The sequence below is a fragment of the Bos indicus x Bos taurus genome, chromosome X (genome assembly GCF_003369695.1).
Source record: "Bos indicus x Bos taurus breed Angus x Brahman F1 hybrid chromosome X, Bos_hybrid_MaternalHap_v2.0, whole genome shotgun sequence".
Lineage (NCBI taxonomy): Eukaryota > Metazoa > Chordata > Mammalia > Artiodactyla > Bovidae > Bos > Bos indicus x Bos taurus.
Window position 1 is genome coordinate 66,304,026 of NC_040105.1, and position 21,267 is coordinate 66,325,292.

General features: G+C 36.4%; 1 protein-coding gene across 5 annotated transcripts in view; it reads right to left on the minus strand.

Moving 5' to 3' along the window:
• PHKA1 (phosphorylase kinase regulatory subunit alpha 1) overlaps nucleotides 1-21,267 on the minus strand; it is a 171,787-nt gene that overhangs the window by 36,094 nt on the left and 114,426 nt on the right. For 3 of the 5 annotated variants that reach the window (XM_027533403.1, XM_027533401.1, XM_027533402.1), the window contains exons 17-21: nucleotides 14,792-14,870; nucleotides 12,720-12,886; nucleotides 10,101-10,277; nucleotides 8,227-8,318; nucleotides 7,725-7,864 (exon numbers count right to left, since the gene is read on the minus strand). In XM_027533403.1, coding sequence (XP_027389204.1) covers nucleotides 7,725-7,864; nucleotides 8,227-8,318; nucleotides 10,101-10,277; nucleotides 12,720-12,886; nucleotides 14,792-14,870 — 655 coding nt within the window. The remainder of the gene's footprint in view (nucleotides 1-7,724; nucleotides 7,865-8,226; nucleotides 8,319-10,100; nucleotides 10,278-12,719; nucleotides 12,887-14,791; nucleotides 14,871-21,267) is intronic. The other 2 variants (XM_027533405.1, XM_027533404.1) reach the window with 1 other exon arrangement.

A 21,267-nucleotide genomic window follows, 5' to 3' on the forward strand; every position in this document is an offset into this window, starting at 1 on the left:
CTGACAATAAAGGATCAGAAAGAGAAATTAAGATCAATCTCACTTAAAATCATATCAAAAGAATAAAATAAAAATAAATCTAAGTAAGGAGATAAAAGACCTGTACTTGGAAAACTATAAGACACTGGATGAAAGAAATTGAAGGTGACAAAAACAAATGAAAAGATATACTGTGTTCATGGATTGGAAGAATTAATATTGCTAATGTCACCATACTACCCAAGGCAATCTTTAGATTCAGTGCAATCCTTATCAAAATACCAATGGCATTTTTCACAGAACTAGAACAAATAATCCTAAAATTTGTATGGAAATACTAAAGACACTGAATGGCCAAAATAATTTTAAGAAGAAAAAGCTGGAGGAATCATGCTCCCTGTCTTTGGACTATACTATAAAGCTATTCTCTTCAAAGAAGTATGGTACTGGCACAAAAGCAGACACACAGACCAATGGAACAGAGTAGAGACCCCAGAAATAAATTCACACTTATATAATCAATAAATGTTCAACAAAGGAGATAAGAATATACAATGGGAAAATACAGTCTCTTTAAACAAATGGTGTTGGGAAAACTGGACAGCTACTAATACATGCAAAAGAATCAAACTGTATTATTTTCCTATACCATATATAAAAATAAACTCAAAATGGATTAAAGACTTAAATGTAAGACATGAAACCATAAAAATTCTAGAAGAAAACATAGACAGTATGCTCTTTTGACACTGGTCTTAGCAATTTTTTTAAAAATTAATTTTTATTAGAGAATAGTTGCTTTACAATGTTGTATTAGTTTTTGTTGTACAGCAAAGTGAATCAGCTATATGTGTGTATGTGTGTGTGTGTATATATATATATATGTGTATATATATATATATATATCTCCTGTCTTTTGGATTTCCTTCTCATTTAGGTCACCACAGAGCACTGAGTAGAGTTTCCTGAGCTATACAATAGGTTCTCAATAGTTATATCTTTTATACATAGTAGTGTATCAACCCCAATCTCCCAATTCATCCTACCATCCCTTCCCCTGTTGCCATCTCCTATTCAAGTGTGGATAAAGAAACAAATAAGACTACCTCAAAGTAAAAGTTTTGCACAGAGACAGAAATTGTCAAGAAAAAGTCTGTCAACTAAAGAGAAGATAATTGTAAATGATATTCCCACGTCTCCTGTGTCTCCTGCATTGGCAGGCGGATTCTTTACCACTGAGCCACCTAGGAAGCCCCACTTCAGTAGTATTCTTGCCTAAAATGTATAACCTAAATTTAATTATGAAGAAACACCAGGTAAACCAAACTTTAGGGATATTCTGCAAAATAAATTGTCTGTATCCTTTAAAAATGTTAACAACAGCCATATCATCTTTTCTTTCTTCTCTGCTTCCACCATGATATCAACTCCTCTCTTATAAGGACCCTTATGTTTATATCAGGCCCACCTTGATCAACCAGGATAATCTCCCCCAACTCAAGATTCTTTTTGAAAAAATTTATTTTAACTGGAAGGATAATTATTAGTCTTCTGACATCTGGGACTAAGATAATAAATCTGCATTGTTTTAAATTTTAAAAAGTCAATAACATTAAAGATAAAGACTTAGGAACTGTTCCACATTAAAGGAGACAAGGGACATATGAGAACTAAATGAAATTCATCATTTAGATTTTCTTTTGCTATAAAGACATTATTGGGACAACCAAAAAATCTTAGATATTTGTTGGACAACCAACAAAGCTGTACATTAGATAGTGGTATTATCTTAACATTAATTTTCTGATTTTGGCAATTGTACTGTGCTTATATAAGTGAATCCCTAGTCTTTAGGAAATACTCACTGAAGTATTAATATTTGGGGGTAGAGAGGGATCGTGTTTGCACTTACTGTCAATGGTTCAGAAAAAATATGTGTGTGGTGATGACAATGATGAGATGATGATGAATAAGACAGGGAAGGACGAAAGGAGGGAGGGAGGGAGAGAGAGAAAGACAGAGATAGAGAAATATTAAAGCTTAGTGTGAACATCTGAGGGATCTGAGTGATGGATATCCAGAAATTCTTTTTTGTATTATCTTTACAAGTTTTCTCTCTAAGTTTGTAATGGTCAGAATGAAAATAAATAATATGAAAATAAGTATTGCGATATCTCACAATCAGGGAAAATTCTTTTTATTCCTAGAGATCAGAGAAAGTTTCTTGGAGGTGACAGATAATTCAGGCCTTGATATATGGCTAGAATTCCAACAAAGAGAAATGGGATGTGGTAAAGAAGAGTGGGCCAGACAGAGGAAAAAACATGAACCAAGGTCTGAAAGTAGTCATGTACAGGCTTTGGATATGATAAGCAATGGGCTGTTTTGGTGGGAGAATTCACACTCTGATGGGGGAGCAATGGTAGATAAAGGTTGAAAGTTATAGTATAGAGGATATAGGTTTGATCACTGATTCCCAACTATAGTTGTGGTCATGTAGGGAGAGGCAGGGGGTGAGAAAGACTTGAAGATGATGACACAATTTCACATCTGGGTGACTGAAACAACAATAATACCATGAAAAGCCAGGCAGCAGTATGTTTCTGGTAAAGACAGTGAATTTGATTTTAGACATGTTGAGTAAGAATATACATAAAAATAAATTTCAAGTAGATCAAGAGCTTAAATTTTTAAAAATTCTTAAAGGCATTTAAAATATTTCTAAATTCTGGGAGGGAAGAAGATTCTCCCCATGTATGACAAGAAATCCAGAAACCAAAAAAGAAAATACTGATGTAGATTTGACTATATAAAATGAAATTTTTGCACAGAGAAAGGCATATGAACAAAGTTAAAAAGCAAATTATTTGGACAAAATATCTGCAACAAATATAGCAAAAAAAATAGTAATATATGCTATCAATAAGAAAAATATAAATAATAATAGAAAGCAAAGTTTATGAACAGACAATTCACAGAAGGAATACTAGTCAATAGCCATAGGAGACCCCACCTCCCAGTTTCTATTCAAATTTACAAAGGGATATTGGGCAGAATTCCAAGTGTATTAAAAGCCACATAGTACATCATATACAATCTACTCAAAAGGTTTGATATTACCTAGTTTTAGGGAGATTACAAGTTTCAATCAGATGTTATGGTAAAGTTAGTATATACTGGATTAGATGAAGAAAATTCATGTGTTGGCAGCAGAAAAGTTGACAGTCAACCATGGATCATCTGACCTGATAGGAAAGCAGGAGTTTTTCAAGTCTGTGCTTGCCCATCCCAACTACCCTGCTGAATCATCAGTTTTCATTCAAGCTACAGTCATTCTGTCCTTACGCCTTATCTCTTCACCGTCTCTATCTTTTCATTACTCTGCATTTAGTATTGTGCCTGGCACGTAAGTACTCAGCTGATACTTTGTGAACAGAGTACCTTACCTTAAAGGAAAAAGAAAGGAACAAAGGTATCAAAGTAATAATTCTCATGTGTTTTTTTGGTAGTAGCATATAACAAGTTTTAACAGTTGGTACATGGATAGCTTGTATGAAAGGGGTAGTCCCTCACAGCATCAGACTGTCAGGAGGCTTATGTAAGGCATAAGTTCTACCATCCACAACAGGAGGAGGGCAAGGAAACTCCCAGGGAAGAGAGGAGGAGGGGGTTACATGTCTAGGTATATACCTTAGTAGCACCATGAGGAGTTGCTAGGTTAGAAAGCTCTGAATGCAGCAGTGGTTTGGGATACTCATGGCCCAGGGTTTATCTCTTGTTAGCAGATGCAGGATGAATTTTGAGGAGGATGCAAAGCAGATAGGCCCTAAATGGCTTAAAATATGTTTGGGCTATTTTTAATAAAATTGGGTATGTAAAAATTCAACTTTGGTGCTGATGGGCTTTTCAGCTTCCTTGTTTACTCATTAAACACTATAATCTGATGGAAACAACACAGGCACTGGAGTCAGACAGTTCAAGGGGACTTCATTATCAACTAGAGAGGCTGAAAGTCCCAGATCCTTATCTAGCCTTCTTTGACACTCCCTGGCAGTGAGGAAGGTGGAGCAGAAGTTTGAGCCTCCCATTCAGCCTTTGTTGACAGGAGTAGCACCACAAATTTTTCTCTGGGGCTTGGGTGGAGTAAAGTGGTATTGTCTCAAAGATGTCTGTCTTGCTAGAGTGCCTTTTCTCTGGTCTTGCTAGGGTGCCTTTTCTCTGGTCTGGGAAAAATGGGTTTTCCTTAGGGTTTTTGTTGTCTGTGTTCACTGATTGTCCTTTTTAGGCTGATGGCTTCTCCAGCACCCAATGAGGAAACAAAGAAAACCCGGGGATGTTACCACCCTGTCACTCTTCAATCCTGAGGTCCTTAGCCAATGTGCCTTCTTCTCTCTACCTTTTGACATCTTGTTACATTTGTTTTATAAATAATGTCCTCCTGTACTTAGCAGGAGGAACAGAGAGAAATGGATTTACTCTATTTTGTCTAGAACCAGCAATTCCACTGTGGTTACATTTAAACCAGCAATTCCACTGTGGTTACATTTAAAGAGATTCTTAAAGGCTACCCACTCCAGTATTCTGGCCTGGAGAATTCCAACGACTGTATAGTCCATGGGGTCACAAACAGTCAGACACGACTGAGTGACTTTCACTTTCACATTTTTTAGAAATAATACTGAAATATTTAGGGATAAAAAATCAGGAACAGAGTACGTCAAGGCTGTATTTTGTCACCCTGCTTATTTAACTTATATGCAGAGTACATCATGAGAAATGCTGGACTGGAAGAAACACAAGCTGGAATCAAGATTGCTGGGAGAAATATCAATAACCTCAGATATGCAGATGACACCACCCTTATGGCAGAAAGTGAAGAACTAAAGAGCCTCTTCATGAAAGTGAAAAAGGGCAGTGAAAAAGTTGGCTTAAAAGCTCAACATTCAGAAAATCAATATCATGGCATCTGGTCTCATCATTTCATGGCAAATAGATGGGGAAACAATGAAAACAGTGAGAGACTTTATTTTTCTGGGCTCCAAAAATCACTGCAGATGGTGACTGCAGCCATGAAATTAAAAGACACTTGTTTTTTGGAAGAAAAGTTCTGACCAACCTAGATAGTGTATTAAAACTTGTTTTTTGGAAAAAAAGTTCTGACCAACCTAGATAGTGTATTAAAAAGCAGAGACATTACTTTGCCAACAAACGTCCGTCTAGTCAAAGCTATGATTTTTCCACTAGTCATGTATGGATGTGAGAGTTGGACTATAAAGAGAGCTGAGCACCAAAGAATTGATGCTTTTGAATTGTGGTGTTGGAGAAGACTCTTGAGAGTCCCTTGGATTGCAAGGAGATCCAACCAGTCCATCCTAAAGGAAATCAGTCCTGAATATTCATTGGAAGGACTGATGCTAAAGCTGAAACTCCAATACTTTGGCTACCTGATGTGAAGAACTGACTCATTGGGAAGACCCTGATGTTGGGAAAGATTGAAAGCAGGAGGAGAAGGGTGAAAGGTTGTTGTTGAACCAAAAAAAAAGACGCTGGGATTCTTGGCCCCCAGAAGAGAAGAATTCAATCTGGGGCCAGAGACAAGGCTTGATCGCTCAGAGCTTTTGCGTAATAAAGCTTTATTGAAGTATAAAGGAGATAGAGAAAGCTTTTGACATAGGCATCAGAAGGGGGCAGAAAGAGTACCCCCCTGCTAGTCTTCACTTGGATGTTATATAGTCACTAGCAGTCTGTTAATAAAAGAAAGGAATGTCTTAAAACTCAGAATGGCACTAGGCCCCTCACCCATAAGATGCATTTTGGGATAATCTTGGCACCAAATGGTTCATCCTGGGCCATAAAATGATTAACTTGAATCTTGAAGAAGGGCAGATCACCATACAAATAGTTTTATTTACATAGATTAGGGGAACAATATCTGAGTATAACATACTGGTTTGTCAAGTAGCTTCTGAGCCAAGAGGCGGAACCGACTTGAAGACAGAGTTTGGGGTAAATGCATAGTACATTAGCATAGCTTAAGACAAACATTTCCATGAGAAAAAGGCATTGGTTATCTCTAGGTTTGAGAATAGTTAACTTCAGGTGAAACCAGGTGTCATTATGTCAACACAGTATTTTAAGAGAAACCTCCTTTTAAATTTGTATAGAGAAGGAAAAAATATCGCTAGTTTGTTTCCTCCTGCCGCTTAAGAGAGATAAAAATGTCTGACACTTGCAGGCTATTTCCTCCGTTTGGAGACCCCTGGCCTTCCTGCCTGTTACCCTCTCAAGGGGACAACAGAGGATTAGATGGTTGGATGGTATCATTGACTCAATGGACATGAGTTTGAGTAGGCTCTGGGACAGGAAATCCTGGCGTGCTGTAGTCCATGGTGTCACAAAGAGTCAGACATGACTGAGTGACTGAACTGAACTGACTTAGGGATAAAGTGATAAAATGTTTGGTATCCTCTTCAAAATAATCCAGGAGGAAGAGAGAATGAGAATATAGATGGGACGAGATTCATCATGTGTTCAGGCTGGGAGATAGGTCTAAAAGTATTCATCACGCTATTCTCTCTACTTTTTTATAAGTTTCAGCATTTCTGTCATCAAAGTTACTCTCCCTCCTCTGTTGAGGATGGGTTGGAAGAGAACTAGATCAAAGCAGAAAGTTGTTAGAAAACTGTAGCAACAGTCCTAGGGAAAGACAAAGGCCTGAATGAAGACACAACAGTAGAGATGCAAAAGATAAATATTTAGAGATAAAACTGGACAGACTTGATGATTAACTGGATATGAGGAGAAGACTTGATGATTAGGTAAGTGTTAGTTCCAACAGTAGAGATGGAGAATTGACTCATAGAATGGAGTCATAGAAGTGACTCCATTTTTGATGTTTGATTGTTGACTGTTTTCAAGTTGTACAACTCCCCTTTCCTTTCCAGCCTCCATCTGGGCAAGTTGATAAGAAAGTCTGAGTGTTATCTCTTTGGTGCCATTGAGAACAAACCCTCATCCAAGCCTCACCTCCGAATCAATATAAAATTCCAAATCCAGCCTCATTCTTGCTTTTTAAGGGCCAACTTGACAGCCTGTTCCTCTGTTCCCAGAAAGTTTCATTATGTAGGTAATAAACATTTCACACCCTTCTGGTATGTGTGTGGCATTGTCAGTCTCGATATCCAAACCAAATTAGGGGAGGGCGGGGCTCAATCCTCCCTCTTCAGGGTGTCAACAACATGACTAGATGAGGAAGAACAGGTTATTTTGTTGGGGGTTCTGGGAGGACAGGAGAATGGAGTTCAATTTGGGCATACTGAGTTAGACGTACCTAGATAAGATGTACTTCGCAGAGGGTGCCTGACACATAGCAAACACTCACTAATGCTAGCTTCATTTTCCTGTAAGCCTCCATATTCTTACTTCTTTTGAGTTACACATTTATTTACCTGTAGATTATTTTTAAATAATGGAGGCTTATATGATTAGTGACTTACTATGGACCAGGCATTGTATTAGAGACTGCAGATATTTTATTTTTTTTAATTTTCATAACAATTCTATGAGGTAGGTATAATCTAAATTTCAAAAATGAGGACAATTGAGACTTTGAAGTTATACAGCAAGTAGGTTGCAAAACTACTCAAATCCGTATCAGTGCGACTCCAAAGCTATGCTATATTTACTATACTATAAATTCCTTTCTACACAAACATGAAAGTAGATTGATAATTTCCACAACTTACTTCATAGTATATAGCATGTAGAGGATATCAGCTTGTTCTTGTAAGCTGGAGGTCTCTTTTAACTGTAAAACCAGTGCTTTGAAGTCCACTTCCCCAGACTTGTCTCTAGGAAGATGTATTTCTACACGAACAGAGGGAACCTTTAGTTTGAGAAAAGACAAACAAAAAAAATTCCACAAGTGCTTACCTTAAATAATGCCCTAGAGTGTTGATCTTTTCACCTCTAAAACATTCCCATAAGAGTTCCCTAAATTTTGACAAAAAGTAAAGCAAAACAATGACACCTTCAGAATGTATGCTACAGCAATCTAGTTTTCTTAAGTCTGACTAGAAACACTTACTCATTTAAAAAGTGAACTAAAAAGGACATATATTTTCACCATGGTGGCATTTTCCTTACTGCTAGTTACTAGCAGAAACCATAATGGCTAGTTCTATCATTTTCTGTAAGAATGGTAATTTTGCAAAAAAGGTGATAGAAATATCTCCTGTGTAAATTTACCTGGTCCTCTTGTTGGGGATGAGGTGAATCAAGTAAGTTGAATGAAGGCCGGGAAGCCTGAAATATCTTTGTAGGAAGATACATATGGACATCTGCAAGAGGTTGACATTTATGGAAAAGCTTAGATAATTAAGAGATTAATAAAAATGCACAGTTGATGTCAACAATGAAGTTACATATGGGTTAGTTCCTTATGGAACAAGAATGGGAAATTTACCCTTTCTTGGTAATTGCAAAGAAAAGATACATGAAGGTCAGATAAATCAATGGATATTTGATCAATTAATAAACATATTTTGAATAGAATATCTAGAATTATAGCATCAGCTGGACGTATAAGATGTTAAATCCTATGAATGTAATCAATACCACAATGAAGCTATTACTGATACTTTAAAAGAATACAGATATAACAGAAAGAACCCAGTTACATTTTATATTTTCCAGATTCTCCTAGGAGAATATCTGGCAGCTAGCAGTTAGAATTCCTTGAGAATAGATAAATGAATGACCCTATCCAGCAAATAAAAAAATGCAGTGGCTGATCAACTTTGAGATATTTTAAGATTTTTACTTACAGTTCATTGTTGAAATACTTACCATAACCACTAAGGAGAGATTTTCTTGCCATTTTTGCCATTTTACAGATACAGAAAGAGAGATACAGAGCCCAAATAACTGTTTAAGCAAGTAAGTAGCAGAGCTGGGAATTAAGCTCAAGTTTCCTAATTCACAGTCTAGAAGTACAACTTAATAAAGCTGAAGTCTTTGCACAAGCCCTTTGTCAAGGAAGCATAGACAAATGCTATATATGCTAAGTTTTTCCCTTTTCTAATTGTTAAATGATTCTCCAGTGATCATGTTTAATATTTTTGGTTAGTAATGGTCAATAAAATTTTAGACAGTAAAAGCATGCATCTCATTCTTGTCATCTGTGAAATGTTAACATTTAGGTCCTCTAGGTGTGGCCAATGAACCCTTCTGTCCCTTCACATGTAGCTACCATACAGGTACTGAACACTCTTAGGAACTATGACTACTTCTGGCAATGTGTACTAGAAAAGACATCCTCCACTGCAGATACTACTGAGGAAGGGTAGTGATCCTGGGGAGAAGAATGGCAAAGCTGTCAAATAACGATTCTGTAGTTGACAAACAGCTCTATACTGCTGAAACAACTGACTGTATAAGTTACAGCTGGCCTAAGGAGCCAGATGTAGCTTACTGAAGGCAGAATATTTCCCTTTCATTGCAAGACTATCTTGTAATAGTCTACAATGCTTTCTCTTTAAATAAAATTATTTCAAAATTAGTAAATTTTCCAAAGGATTAAAAAATTCTTTTCACATTTTAATACTTTGATGTTAAAACTGAATATGCTCCGTACCTCTTGTTCTGTCTCTTCCTTCTATGTAACTGGATAAACCAGACTACCTAGCACTATACTATAGCAAAAAGTGAAAAAGTGAGTGTTGGTTACTCAATCACGTCTGACTCTTTGCAACCCCATGGACTCTAGCCTGTCAAGCTCTGCTGTCCATGGAATTCTCCAGGCAAGAACACTGGAGTGGGTAGCCATTCCCTTCTCCAGGGGATCTTCCTGGCCCAGGGACTGAACTGGGCTCACCTCTGTTGCAGGTGGATTTTTTACCATCTGAGCCACTTAGGGAAGCCCTATCTATAGCAAAAGTATACCCAATTATTAATTTCACAAATATTTGAGCATCTAATATATTCTAGATCCTGTTTGAGATGCTGAGGATAACGCAGTGAACAAAATAAAGTTCCTGCTTACACTGTAATAAACACCCCACCCCCATCCTGGGCTTGACGTCATCCTGTTCCTGACTCCAGTGAGTCATGGCGTTACTCACTCTGTACATGCAGCTCCTTGGCCTTGGTCACCAAGGACATTAAATCGCAGGTTGTTTGCACAGCAGTTCGGAACCGATTTAGCCCTCCCTTCTGTGAGGTAGGGGCTAGTTTAGGATGGGGAGCAGTGTGTGCCAAAAGGTGATCTAAATAACGAGCAACTTCATCACCAGAGTGAGCTGCAAGGTTAGTGGGGAAAGGAGGGAGAGAAAAATAAATAAATATTTTAGTAACTTCACAGTCTGCACCACCAAACAGAATGACTCGCTCCTGTGCCCACACTATAGCACCAGAAACATGTTGTTTTAGCTCATGGGGTAAAAAAAAAAGTTTGCAATCATTTCACAATCTTTACTATTCAGAAACCATGGCCATTTACCAGGCTCCACCTATTCCTCAACCTTGTTGAGATAATACTACTTTTAGGTCCTGTGAAAGTAGTATGAGCTTATTATAGGCAAGGTGGAGCATTTCATGATCTATGTACGTGTATGTGATGGTAATGTTGGTGGCAGTGAGGAGGAGGAGAAGGAGGAATAGAACAGGGCCCTTTGAATCTCACTGGTATGAGGAAACTTGTGGAGAAGGGCAAAAATCTTCCACTAAACATGGAGCCTAGCTGAAAACAGATTCCACAAATGGCAGCTACTATGGCTAAAAAAAAGGAAAAAACCCACCAATCTCCATGTGGCACTGGTACCAAAAGAACTACTGACCACATGTTGGTCTTTTTAGTCACTGCCTTCATTCATTAATCAAATATTTATTGTCCACAATGGACCAGGTGGTGTACTAGGTGCTGAGGTTTCAGTGGTGGAGAAGACAAATATGGTCCTTATTCTCTGGGGTTCTCCCTCTTCCCTACACCTTCTGTAACATTATCTCTGATTATGGATAATAGAAACAAAAAAACCATATTCTGTGGATGTTTAACATTTCGGATTTTACATGAACATTTGTAGTTGGAAAAGCCCAGTGTTTGGATCAATACCAAAGTTTGCTATATCAGTCATGCATCACCTGGATTTTGGTCATCTTTGGGGATTTCTCCAGTTGTATTTCTGTTTTCTGACATGACTAATGGGAACTAGCAAAACTGCAAGAGTGGACCTCACACTCAGTGACATCTTAATGACCAATATTATAACCTTGATTATAATCTAGATACTTGAATGGAGGATTATAAAGAATATGGTAGGGATGGCAAGCAATAGACATGTCCACTGTGAGGCGACCTCACACTCAGTGACATCTTAATGACAAATATTATAATCTTGATTACAATCTAGACATTTGAATGGAGGATTATGAAGAATATGGTAGGGATGGCAAGCGATAGACATGTCCACTGTGAGGCCACCAATGAGTAAACCCAGACAGAAGAAAGTGACTAAGATTGTATAATATCAAACTTAATAAAACATATCATTAAAAAGATATATTTAAGAAAGTAATCTGAGAGAATGAGTGTTACAGATGTAAATTACAACTACCTATGGAATAGCAAACAACATCAGTATATGATCAAAATAATGATTTTCAAAATATTTGGTTTTCAAAATATCTCAGCTTATGCCAAGATAGATATCATGACTTTGGATATTACAGATAACATGAAATAACCTTGTATTTAATGTACTCTTCAAACAAAGAAATTCATACTATTTTAGATCTTATGAAAACAGTGAATTAAATGGTACTTAGGTGAGTATATGCTGAACCCAATGAGAAAACAGTCCTTCTGACTGCTAGTGTGCTGGTTTATTGTATATAAGATTATGCTTGCTAGCTCATTGAGGAAAGCTAATTTATTTATTTTTTTCTTCTTTCCAACATACCACTATTAAGATAAAGAAATTGGCTGCCTTAACATACAGGTTAACAGGCAAATACCCGGACAAAGAAAGTAGGCAGACCATGTTTTACATAATTAAAACAATAATTCATTCCCATCAGCCCTTTCTCTCTTTGGGATTCAAATAATGTAATGCTTGCCCTGCCTAGGTCAGCATTTTAATACTTAAAGAGTGTTTTTCAGACATTTTAAATTTATTCCCTCATGATACTATCTCACTATATCATCTTTGTATGCCTAGAAGCCAATTATATTTTATTCTGCTTTATTTGTCTAGTTTGTAATATGAAAGCTATAGGCATACAAAATCAGTTTTTTCAAACTATAGAGACCTTCCCAGAGTTTCTGATGTGTCCCTGTAATATTCTATATAACCCAAATGGAATTTCATATTTTTGTGCTTTTTAATGTCAAAAAGCAGTATGTACATGTCTAGTTTTCCTACTATATACTTGATTAAATATCTCTCACTCACCACTGCTTCCATCTATTTTTAAAGCACCAGTCATTTTATGTACCTGGGAGAGAAGCCTCTCCTAACCTTAATAAGGGATAGTCCAACTCTATACTCCACAATCACCACAGGGATATTAGACCAGAGACCAGAGGTAAGTAGAAGTATGAAAAGTGAAGCCAAACAATAGTAGAAATCTAGGTGTATTAAACGGGAATGAGACTGCTGGCAGTGAGAAATATTAAGGAGGATGCTCAATAATACTTTGTGTTCTTGTCCAGCAAAGCCAGTGACTTTATGAAGCCTCCTTACCATTACGGGATAAACCATAGCCATTAATCCAGTCACCAGATTCCAGCTCATTATCATAGTCATCATAGTCTTCACTGTACAGTTTACCCTCAGGTCCAGGGTCCATGAAGCTCAAATGTGTGCAACAAGATGTTGTCAAAAACTCTGACAATTTACCTGTTTGAATCCTGAAAAGAGGGTAAATAAAACACAGAAAATCAGAGGAAATTCTTTTTAAAACAACACAGTTTAGTGGGAAAAAGAAGATACCTGAAATGTTTTGTTGGGGGATTACTAACGTTTATACATTAGTACAAATTTTTTAAAGTGAAAATTTACAGCCCTCCTAGACATCGTGTAGTATAGGTTAGGATACCATGTTAATAAAGACTACAATTATGTGTTCACAATCCACCAGCAGATCAGTTTTTCTGTCTTACACTGCCACACACTATGCTGTTAACTATGCCAAACATGTGGCAAAAATTTCCATTAGCTGCAAGATAAGCTAGGACAGAATGAAGATAAATCATCTCAAATTTGTCATATCATTTCAAAAAATACTCAAAAAGACCATTTTGAAAAGAAAAAACAGTATCTGACAATTTTAAGAATTAAAGTAGATTGTAAATTATATTCCTCCCTACTTATAAGCCAATTGCAAAACTCAAACCCAAAGGGAAACCCAATAGTACTGATTTTTAAAAGAAGTCCAACTTGAGGGGGCTCCCAATGACCAAATCTTAAAATGAACATTGAAATAAACAATGCAATGGAGCATGACATAAGAATAAAATAAGAATCTATGACTATGCTGACAGTAAAGCTACAAAATAAGTGGGGTATGGGAAGCTTTTAAAAAATTTTATGTTTTACAGAAAGATTCCAACTAGTACATGTACAAAGAATGCTAGAAACACAGAATTTTACAACCACATTTTACAAAACACAGTCATTTTACAACCACATTAATAATAACTGATTCATCAATGGAAGCTAAAGCCATTTAGTCAAAGACTGTTAGAGAAAGGATAATGGAGTCTTGAGTGGAAGATTATGAAGAATATGGAGAGAAGCACTCTCCTTATGGAAGGGCTGGCAAACAATAAACACATCAATTGTGAGGTCACCAATGAGTAAACCCAGACAGAGGAAAGTGACTCAAGATACCATTTTAACCAAATCGAGAGGCATTCTGCAAAATAACTGACCTTTCTTCAAAACTACAGTGAAAATTGTCATGAAATATTAATGAAAGGCTGAGGGATTGTTCTAGATTAAAAGACATCAAAGAGATATAATAACTAAAATACAGTGAGTGACTTTTTATTGGATCTGGAGCAGGAACAAAGCTATGGGAAAACATTATTGAGACAACTGGGTAATTTTGAATATGAACTCTATAATAGATTCATATCAATATTAAAATTTCTGAGTGTGCTGATTATATTGTAGTCATTTATGAGAATGCCCTCTTTCTTAGAAGACAGAGACCAGTATTTAGGGTTGAAGAGTCATGATATCTCTAATTCTCACACACTTTGGCAAAAAAAGTGTGTGTGTGCACATATGTATGTGTGAGACAGGGAGAAGGATAAGGAACAAGGGAGTAAGGAAGGGAGCGTAGGAAGGAAGGGAGAGAGACAACACACAAATGGGACAGATGTTAATAACAGGTGAGTCGAGGGAGGGTATATAGTATTCAATAAGATTCTTGCACATCTGTGTCTACTTAAAATTTTTCAAAATAAAAAGTTAGGAAAAAAAAAAGAAAAACAGTCAGAATTGAATAGTCCAACAAGCTTCTTTTCTCCCTCCTTCCTTCCATTCCTTCTTTCCATTCTTCCTTCCTTCCAGAGTAAGATTCCTGACCCGCTGAATTTATGGGGTATAGGCAAGGAACAGGGTGAGGAAAAATTCCAACTCTTCTCTGCAATATTAAATTCCTTGATTCAATGTATCAAATACCAGGCCTTCAGAATATGATGGGTACATGTTGTTAAAAGACACAGAGAAAGGCATCACCAGCTTACACTATACCCAGCATCCAAACTTCATTACATTTCACTAAAGAGTGCATAGAGGTCACATACCTTGCCCCACCAAAATATCCATCCTGCATTTTTCGGAGTGCTGCCAGGATACTTGAATTCAAGCTGGTTCCATCTTCATCTTAAAGAGAATTTTAAAACAATCTTTGTGGTTTTAACTTTGAAATAAAGGAAATCCTTCAATTATTTCAAACCAACTTTCTGGTGGTAATGGTACAAATGAGACAATCCTCATTGACCATTCTCTATTTCAACAATTCATCTGAGAGCCAATAAAGCTGCAGAATGGGAAATGGTAAAGGATGATGACCAAGAGATGAGACTTCCTCAAAAAAGATAGTATCTTATTTATTATAAGTACTTAGCACATTGCCTGATTGCAGAGCATGGAAGGACTACTGAACGCTGACAAGAATAACAGCAACAATTTGTTGAATGTTATGGGCCAAGTACTGTGCTGAGCATTTTATATATTATCTCATCCAATGAGCCTTGGTTTATGTGCGTGTATGTGTGTAGGCATAAAAAATATTTAGAAGGCTAACAATTATCTGATTTTATGTGAAGAGGATTATACTACACATATTCTTTTGTGATCCAATTTTTCTAACTTATTCTTTGTAAAAGCTAAAAATGATTCCATAAGAGACACTTAGACTGTTGTATTATAAGCAACATTGTAATGCAATTTTTCTATTATTTCCTTAGGATAAAGTCTTACAAGTAGAACTGTTAGAGCAAAGGAAACACAAAAACTTTTACAGATTGCCAAATTACACAATAAAAAGTTGTGCCAATATTGCCACCATCAGTATATAAAGTATCCCCACATCTATAACAATAATGGCATTGATAATCTTTTAAATTCTTGCTTATCTGATACATTAAGATGACATTGTTTCATTTTTATTACTAGTAAGATTGAGCATGTTTTCATATATATACTGGCCATTTGTATTTCTTTTATGAATAGCTGTGCATGTTCTCTTCCCTTTTTTTTGCTATTTGGAAACTTAAAAAAAATTATTTATTTTTTTAATTTGTGGAAAATTGCTTTACAATTCTGTGTTGGTTTCTGCCATACAACAATACAAATCAGTTATACTTATATATATATATATATATATATCCCTTCCCTTCTGAGCCTGCTTCCCCTCCCCCCATGCCACCCCTCTAGGTCATCACAGAGTGCCAGGCTGGGCTCCCTGTGTTATACAGCAACTTCCCACTTGCTATCTGTTTTACACATGGTAGTGTGTATATGTCAATGCTACTTTCTCAATTTGTCCCACCTTCACCTTCTCCCACTGTGTCCACATGTCTGTTCTTGACTAGGTTCCTCAGTATCATTTTTCTGTATTCCATATATAGATGATAATATATGATGCTTGTTTTTCTCTTTCTGACTTACTTCACTCTGTATAAAAGGCTCAAGGTTCATCCACTTCACTACAACTGACTCAAATTTGTTCCTTTCTATGGCTGATTAATATTCCATAGTATAAATGTATCACAACTTCTTTATCCATTCATCTATCGATGGACATCTAGGTTGCTTCCATGTCTTGTCTATTGTGTGCTGCAGTGGACATTGGGGTGGGTACATGAGCCTTTTAGAATTGTGGTTTTCTCGGTGTATATGGCCAATAGTGGGATTGCTGGGTCATATGGTAGATTTATTCCTACTTTAAAAAACGAATCTCTATATTGTTTGCCATAAAGACTGTATCCATTTACATTCGAGGGTTCCCTTTTCTCCACATCCTCTCTAGCATTTATTGTTTGTAGATTGTTGATGATGGCCATTCTTACTGGTGTGAGGTGATAGCTCATTGTAGTTTTGATTTGCATTTCTCTAATAATGAGCAAAGTTGAGCATCTATTCATGTGTTTGTTAGCCATCTGTATGTCTTCTTCAGAGAAATGTCTGTTTAGGTCCTCTGATCATTTTTCGACTGTGTTGTTTGTTTTTCTGATATTGAGCTGTATGTGCTGTTTATATATTTTAGAGATTAACTCTTTGTCAATTGCTTCATTTCCAGTTATTTTCTCCCATTCTGAGAGTTATCCTTTCATCTTGTTCATAGTCTCCTTTTCTGTGCAAAACCTTTTAAGTTTAATTAGGTCCCATTTGTTCATTTTGGTTTTTATTTCCATTAATCTAGGAGGTGGGTCAAAAAGAATCTTGCTGTGATTTATGTCAAAGGGTGTACTACCTATGTTTTCCTCTGAGAGCTTTATAGTTTCTGGCCTTACATTTAAGTCTTTAATCCATTTTGAGTTTATTTTTGTGTATGGTGTTAGGAAGTGTTCTAATTTTATTCTTTTACCTGTCGATGTCCAGTTTTCCCAGTACCAATGATTAAAGAGACTGTCTTTTCTCCATCGTATATTCTTGCCTCCTTTGTCAAAGATAAGGTGTGTCCATAGGTGTTTGGGTTTATCTCTGGGCTGTCTAGCTTGTTCTGTCTATAGTTCTGTTTTTATGCAAGTACATACATATTGTCTTGATGAGTATAGCTTTGTAGTATAGTCTGAAGTCAGGAATGTTGATTTCTCCAGGTCCATTTTTCTTTCTCAGGATTGCTTAGGCTCTTCAGCGTCTTTTGTGTTTCCATACAAACTATGAAATTTTTTTTTGTTCTAGTTCTGTGAAAAATGCCATGGTAATTTGATAGGGATTGCATTGAATCTGTGGATTGCTTTGGAAGTATAGTCATTTTGAGAATATTGATTCTTCCAATCCAAGAACATGATATATCTCTCCATCTGTTTGTGTCATCTTTGATTTCTTTCATCAGTGTCTTATAGTGTGCTGCATACAGGTCTTTTGTCTGCTTAGGTAGGTTTATTGGTAGTAGATATTTTATTCTTTTTGTTGCAGTGGTGAATTCAATTGTTTGCTTAATTTCTCTTTCCCATTTTTCATTGTTAGTGCATAGGAATGCAAGGACTTTCTGTGTATTAATTTTATATCTTGTAACTACTAAATTCATTGATTAACTCTAGTAGTTTTTTGGTGGTGTTTTTAGGGTTTTCTATGTATACAAACAGTGCATCTGCAAACAGTGAGGGTTTTACCTCTTTTTCAATCTGGATTCCTTTTATTTCTTTTTCTTCTCTGATTGCCGTGGCTATGATTTCCAAAACCATGTTGAATAATAATGGTAAGAGTGGGTACCCTTGTTTGTTCCTGATTTTAGAGGAAATGCTTCTTTCATTTTTTTGCCACCGAGAATAGTGCTTGCTGTGTGTTTGTCATATACAGACTTTATCATGCTGAGGTAGGCTCCTTCTGTGCCAATTTTCTAGAGAGTTTTTTTTTTTTTTTAATCATAAATGGGTGTTGTATTTTATTGAAAGCATTCTCTGCACCGAGATGATCATATGGTTTTTATCTTTCACTTTGTTAACATGGTATATCACATTGATTGATTTGCATATATGGAAGAACCCTTGTATCCCTGGGATAAATCCCACTTGATCATGGTGTACGATTCTTTTCATGTGTTCTTGGATTCTGTTTGTAGAACTACACTGAGGATTTTTGCATCTATGTTCATTAGTGATATTGGCTTGTAATTTTCCTTTTTTGTGGAATCTTTGTCTGGTTTTGGTATTAGCGTGAGGGTGGCCTTGTAGAATGAGTTTGGGAGTTTCCCTCCCTGAGCAGGTTTTTGGAACAGTTTGAGCAGGATAGGTGTTAGTTCTTCTCTGAACCTCTGGTAGAATTTTCCTGTGAAGACATCTGGCTCTAGGCTTTTATTTGTTGAAGATTTTGATCCCAGTTTCAATTTCAATGCTTGTGATTGGCCTGTTCATATTTTCTACTCTTCCTGGTTCAGTCATCAAAGGCTGTACTTCTCTAAGAATTTGTTCATTTCTTCCAGGTTGCCCATTTTGTTTGCATATAGTTGTTCATAGTAGTTTCTTATGATCCTTTGTATTTCTGTGTTACCTGTTGTAGCTTCTCCTTTTTCATTTCTAATTTTATTGATTTGAGTTTTCTCCCCATTTTTCTTGATGAGTCAGGTTAATAGCTTGTAAATTTTGTTTATCTTCTCAAAGAACCAGCTTTTAGTTTTATTGGTTTTTGCTATTGCTTCTTTCATTTCTTTTTCATTTATTTCTGCTCTGATCTTTATGATTTTTTTCTTCTACTAACTTTGGGGTTTGTTTGTTCTTTTCATAACTGCTCTAGGTGTAAGGATAGATTATTTGATGTTACTTTGTTTTTATGATGTAGGCTTGTATTGCTATAAACTTACCTTTTAGCACTGCTTTTACTGCATCCCACAGGTTTTAAGTTGTCATGTTTTCATTGTCTTTTAGTTCTAGGCATTTTTTGATTTCCTCTTTGGTTTCTTCATTGACCTCTTGGCTATTTAGAAGCATATTGCTTAGCCTTCATGTGTTTGTATTTTTACATTTTCCCCCTTGTAATTGGTATCTAATCTTATAGCATTGTGGTGAGAAAAAATGCATGATACAATTTTCTTAAATTTACCAAGGCTTGATTTGTGACCCAACATGTGATCTATCCCAGAGAGTATTCCAAATGCACTTGAGAAAAATGTATATTCTGCCGTTTTTGGATGGAATGTCCATAGATATCAATTAGTTCTATTTCGTTCAATGTGTCATTTAAAGCTTGCATTTCTTTATTAATTTTCTGTCTTGATGGTATGTCCATTGGTGTGAGTGGGGTGTTAAAGCCCCCACTATTATTGTGTTACTGTTGATTTCCCCTTTTATAGTTGTTAGCATTTGCCGTATGTATCAAGGTGCTCCTATGCTGGGTTCATATATATTTGTAATTGTTGTATCTTATTCTTGGATTGATCCCTTGATCATTATGTCTTATCCTTCCTCATCTCTTGTAATGGTCTTTATTTTAAAGTCTATTTAATCTGATATGAGTAATGCTACTGTTGCTTTGATTTCCATTTGCATGGAATATCTTTTTCCAACCCCTCACTTTCAGTTTGTATGTGCCTTTGGGGTCTGAAGTGGGTCTCTTTTAGACAGCATACATAGGGGTCTTGCTTTTGGATCCATTCAGCCAACCTGTGTCTTTTGTTGGAGCATTTAATCTATTTAAATTTAAGGTAATTATTGATATGTATGATCCTATTACCATTTTATTAATTGTTTTGGGTTTGATTTTGTAGGTCTTTTCTTTCTCTTGTGTTTCCTGTCTAGAGAAGTTCCTTTAAGTATTTGTTGTAGAGCTGGTTTAGTGCTGGTCAGTTCTCTTAACTTTTGATTATCTGTTAAGTTTTTCATTTCTTCATCAAATATGAATGAGATTCTTGCTGGGTAGGATAACCTTGGTTGTAGGTTTTTTCCTTTCATCATTTTAAGTATATACTGCCACTCCCTCTGGCCTGCAGAGTTTCTGCTGAAAGATTGTTAACCTTATAGGGATTCCCTTGTATGTTACTTGTTGCTTTTCTGTTGCTCCTTTATATATTTTCTTTGTGTTTGATTTTATTAGTTTGTTAATATGTGTCTTGGTATGATCCTTTTTGGGTTTATCCTATATGGGACTCTCTGGGTTTCCAGGACTTGGGTGGCTATGTCCTTTCTCATGCTAGGGAAGTTTCCAACTATAATCTAATCTCCTCAAATATCTTCTCATATCCTTTCTTTTTCTCTTCTTCTTCAGGGACTGCTATAATTTGGATGTTGGTATTCTTAATGTCCAAGAGGTTTCTGAGATGGCCCCCATTTCTTTTCATCTTTCTGTATTCTGTTCTATTTCAGTTATTTCCACGATTCTATATTCCAACTTATTTATTCTTCTTCTGCTTCAGTTATTCTGCTATGGGTTCCCTCTAGTTATTTTTTATTTCAGTTATTATGTTGTTAATGGTTGATTCTCTGTTCTTTATTTCTTCTACACTTTTGCTAAATGTTTCTTGTATCTTCTCAATTCATGCCTCCATTCTATTTATCTGTGCTTTCATTTTATTTCTGAAGTTTTGAGTCATCTGTACTATCATTACTATGAATTCTTTTCCAGGTAGACTGCCTATTTTCTCTTCATTTGTTTGATTTGATGTTCCTTGATCTGCTGCATGTTTCTCTGTCTTTTCATTGTGTTTAATTTTCTGTGTTTGAGGTCTCCTTTATATAGGCTGCAAGATCATAGTTCCTCTTACTTGTGGAGTCTGCTCCCATTGTGTGGGTTTGGACCAGTGCTTTGTGAAGGTTTCTTGGAGTGGAGGGACTGGTTCCTGTGTTCTGGTGGGTAGAGCTTGATGTTGTCCCTGTAAAGGGCAGTTTTGTGCCCAGTGATGTGTTATGGGACTTGGTATGACTTTGGGCAACCTGTCTGCTAATGGGTAGGGTTGTATTCTTGTTTTGCTAGTTGTTTGGTGTGGGATGTCTGGTGCTGGAGCTTGCTGGCCTTTGGGTGGGGCCAGAGCTTAGTGTCGTGATGCAGGCCTTTGGGAGAGCTTTCACTAATTAGTATTCCATGGGGTTGGGAGTTCTCTGGTGGCCGAACATCCTGG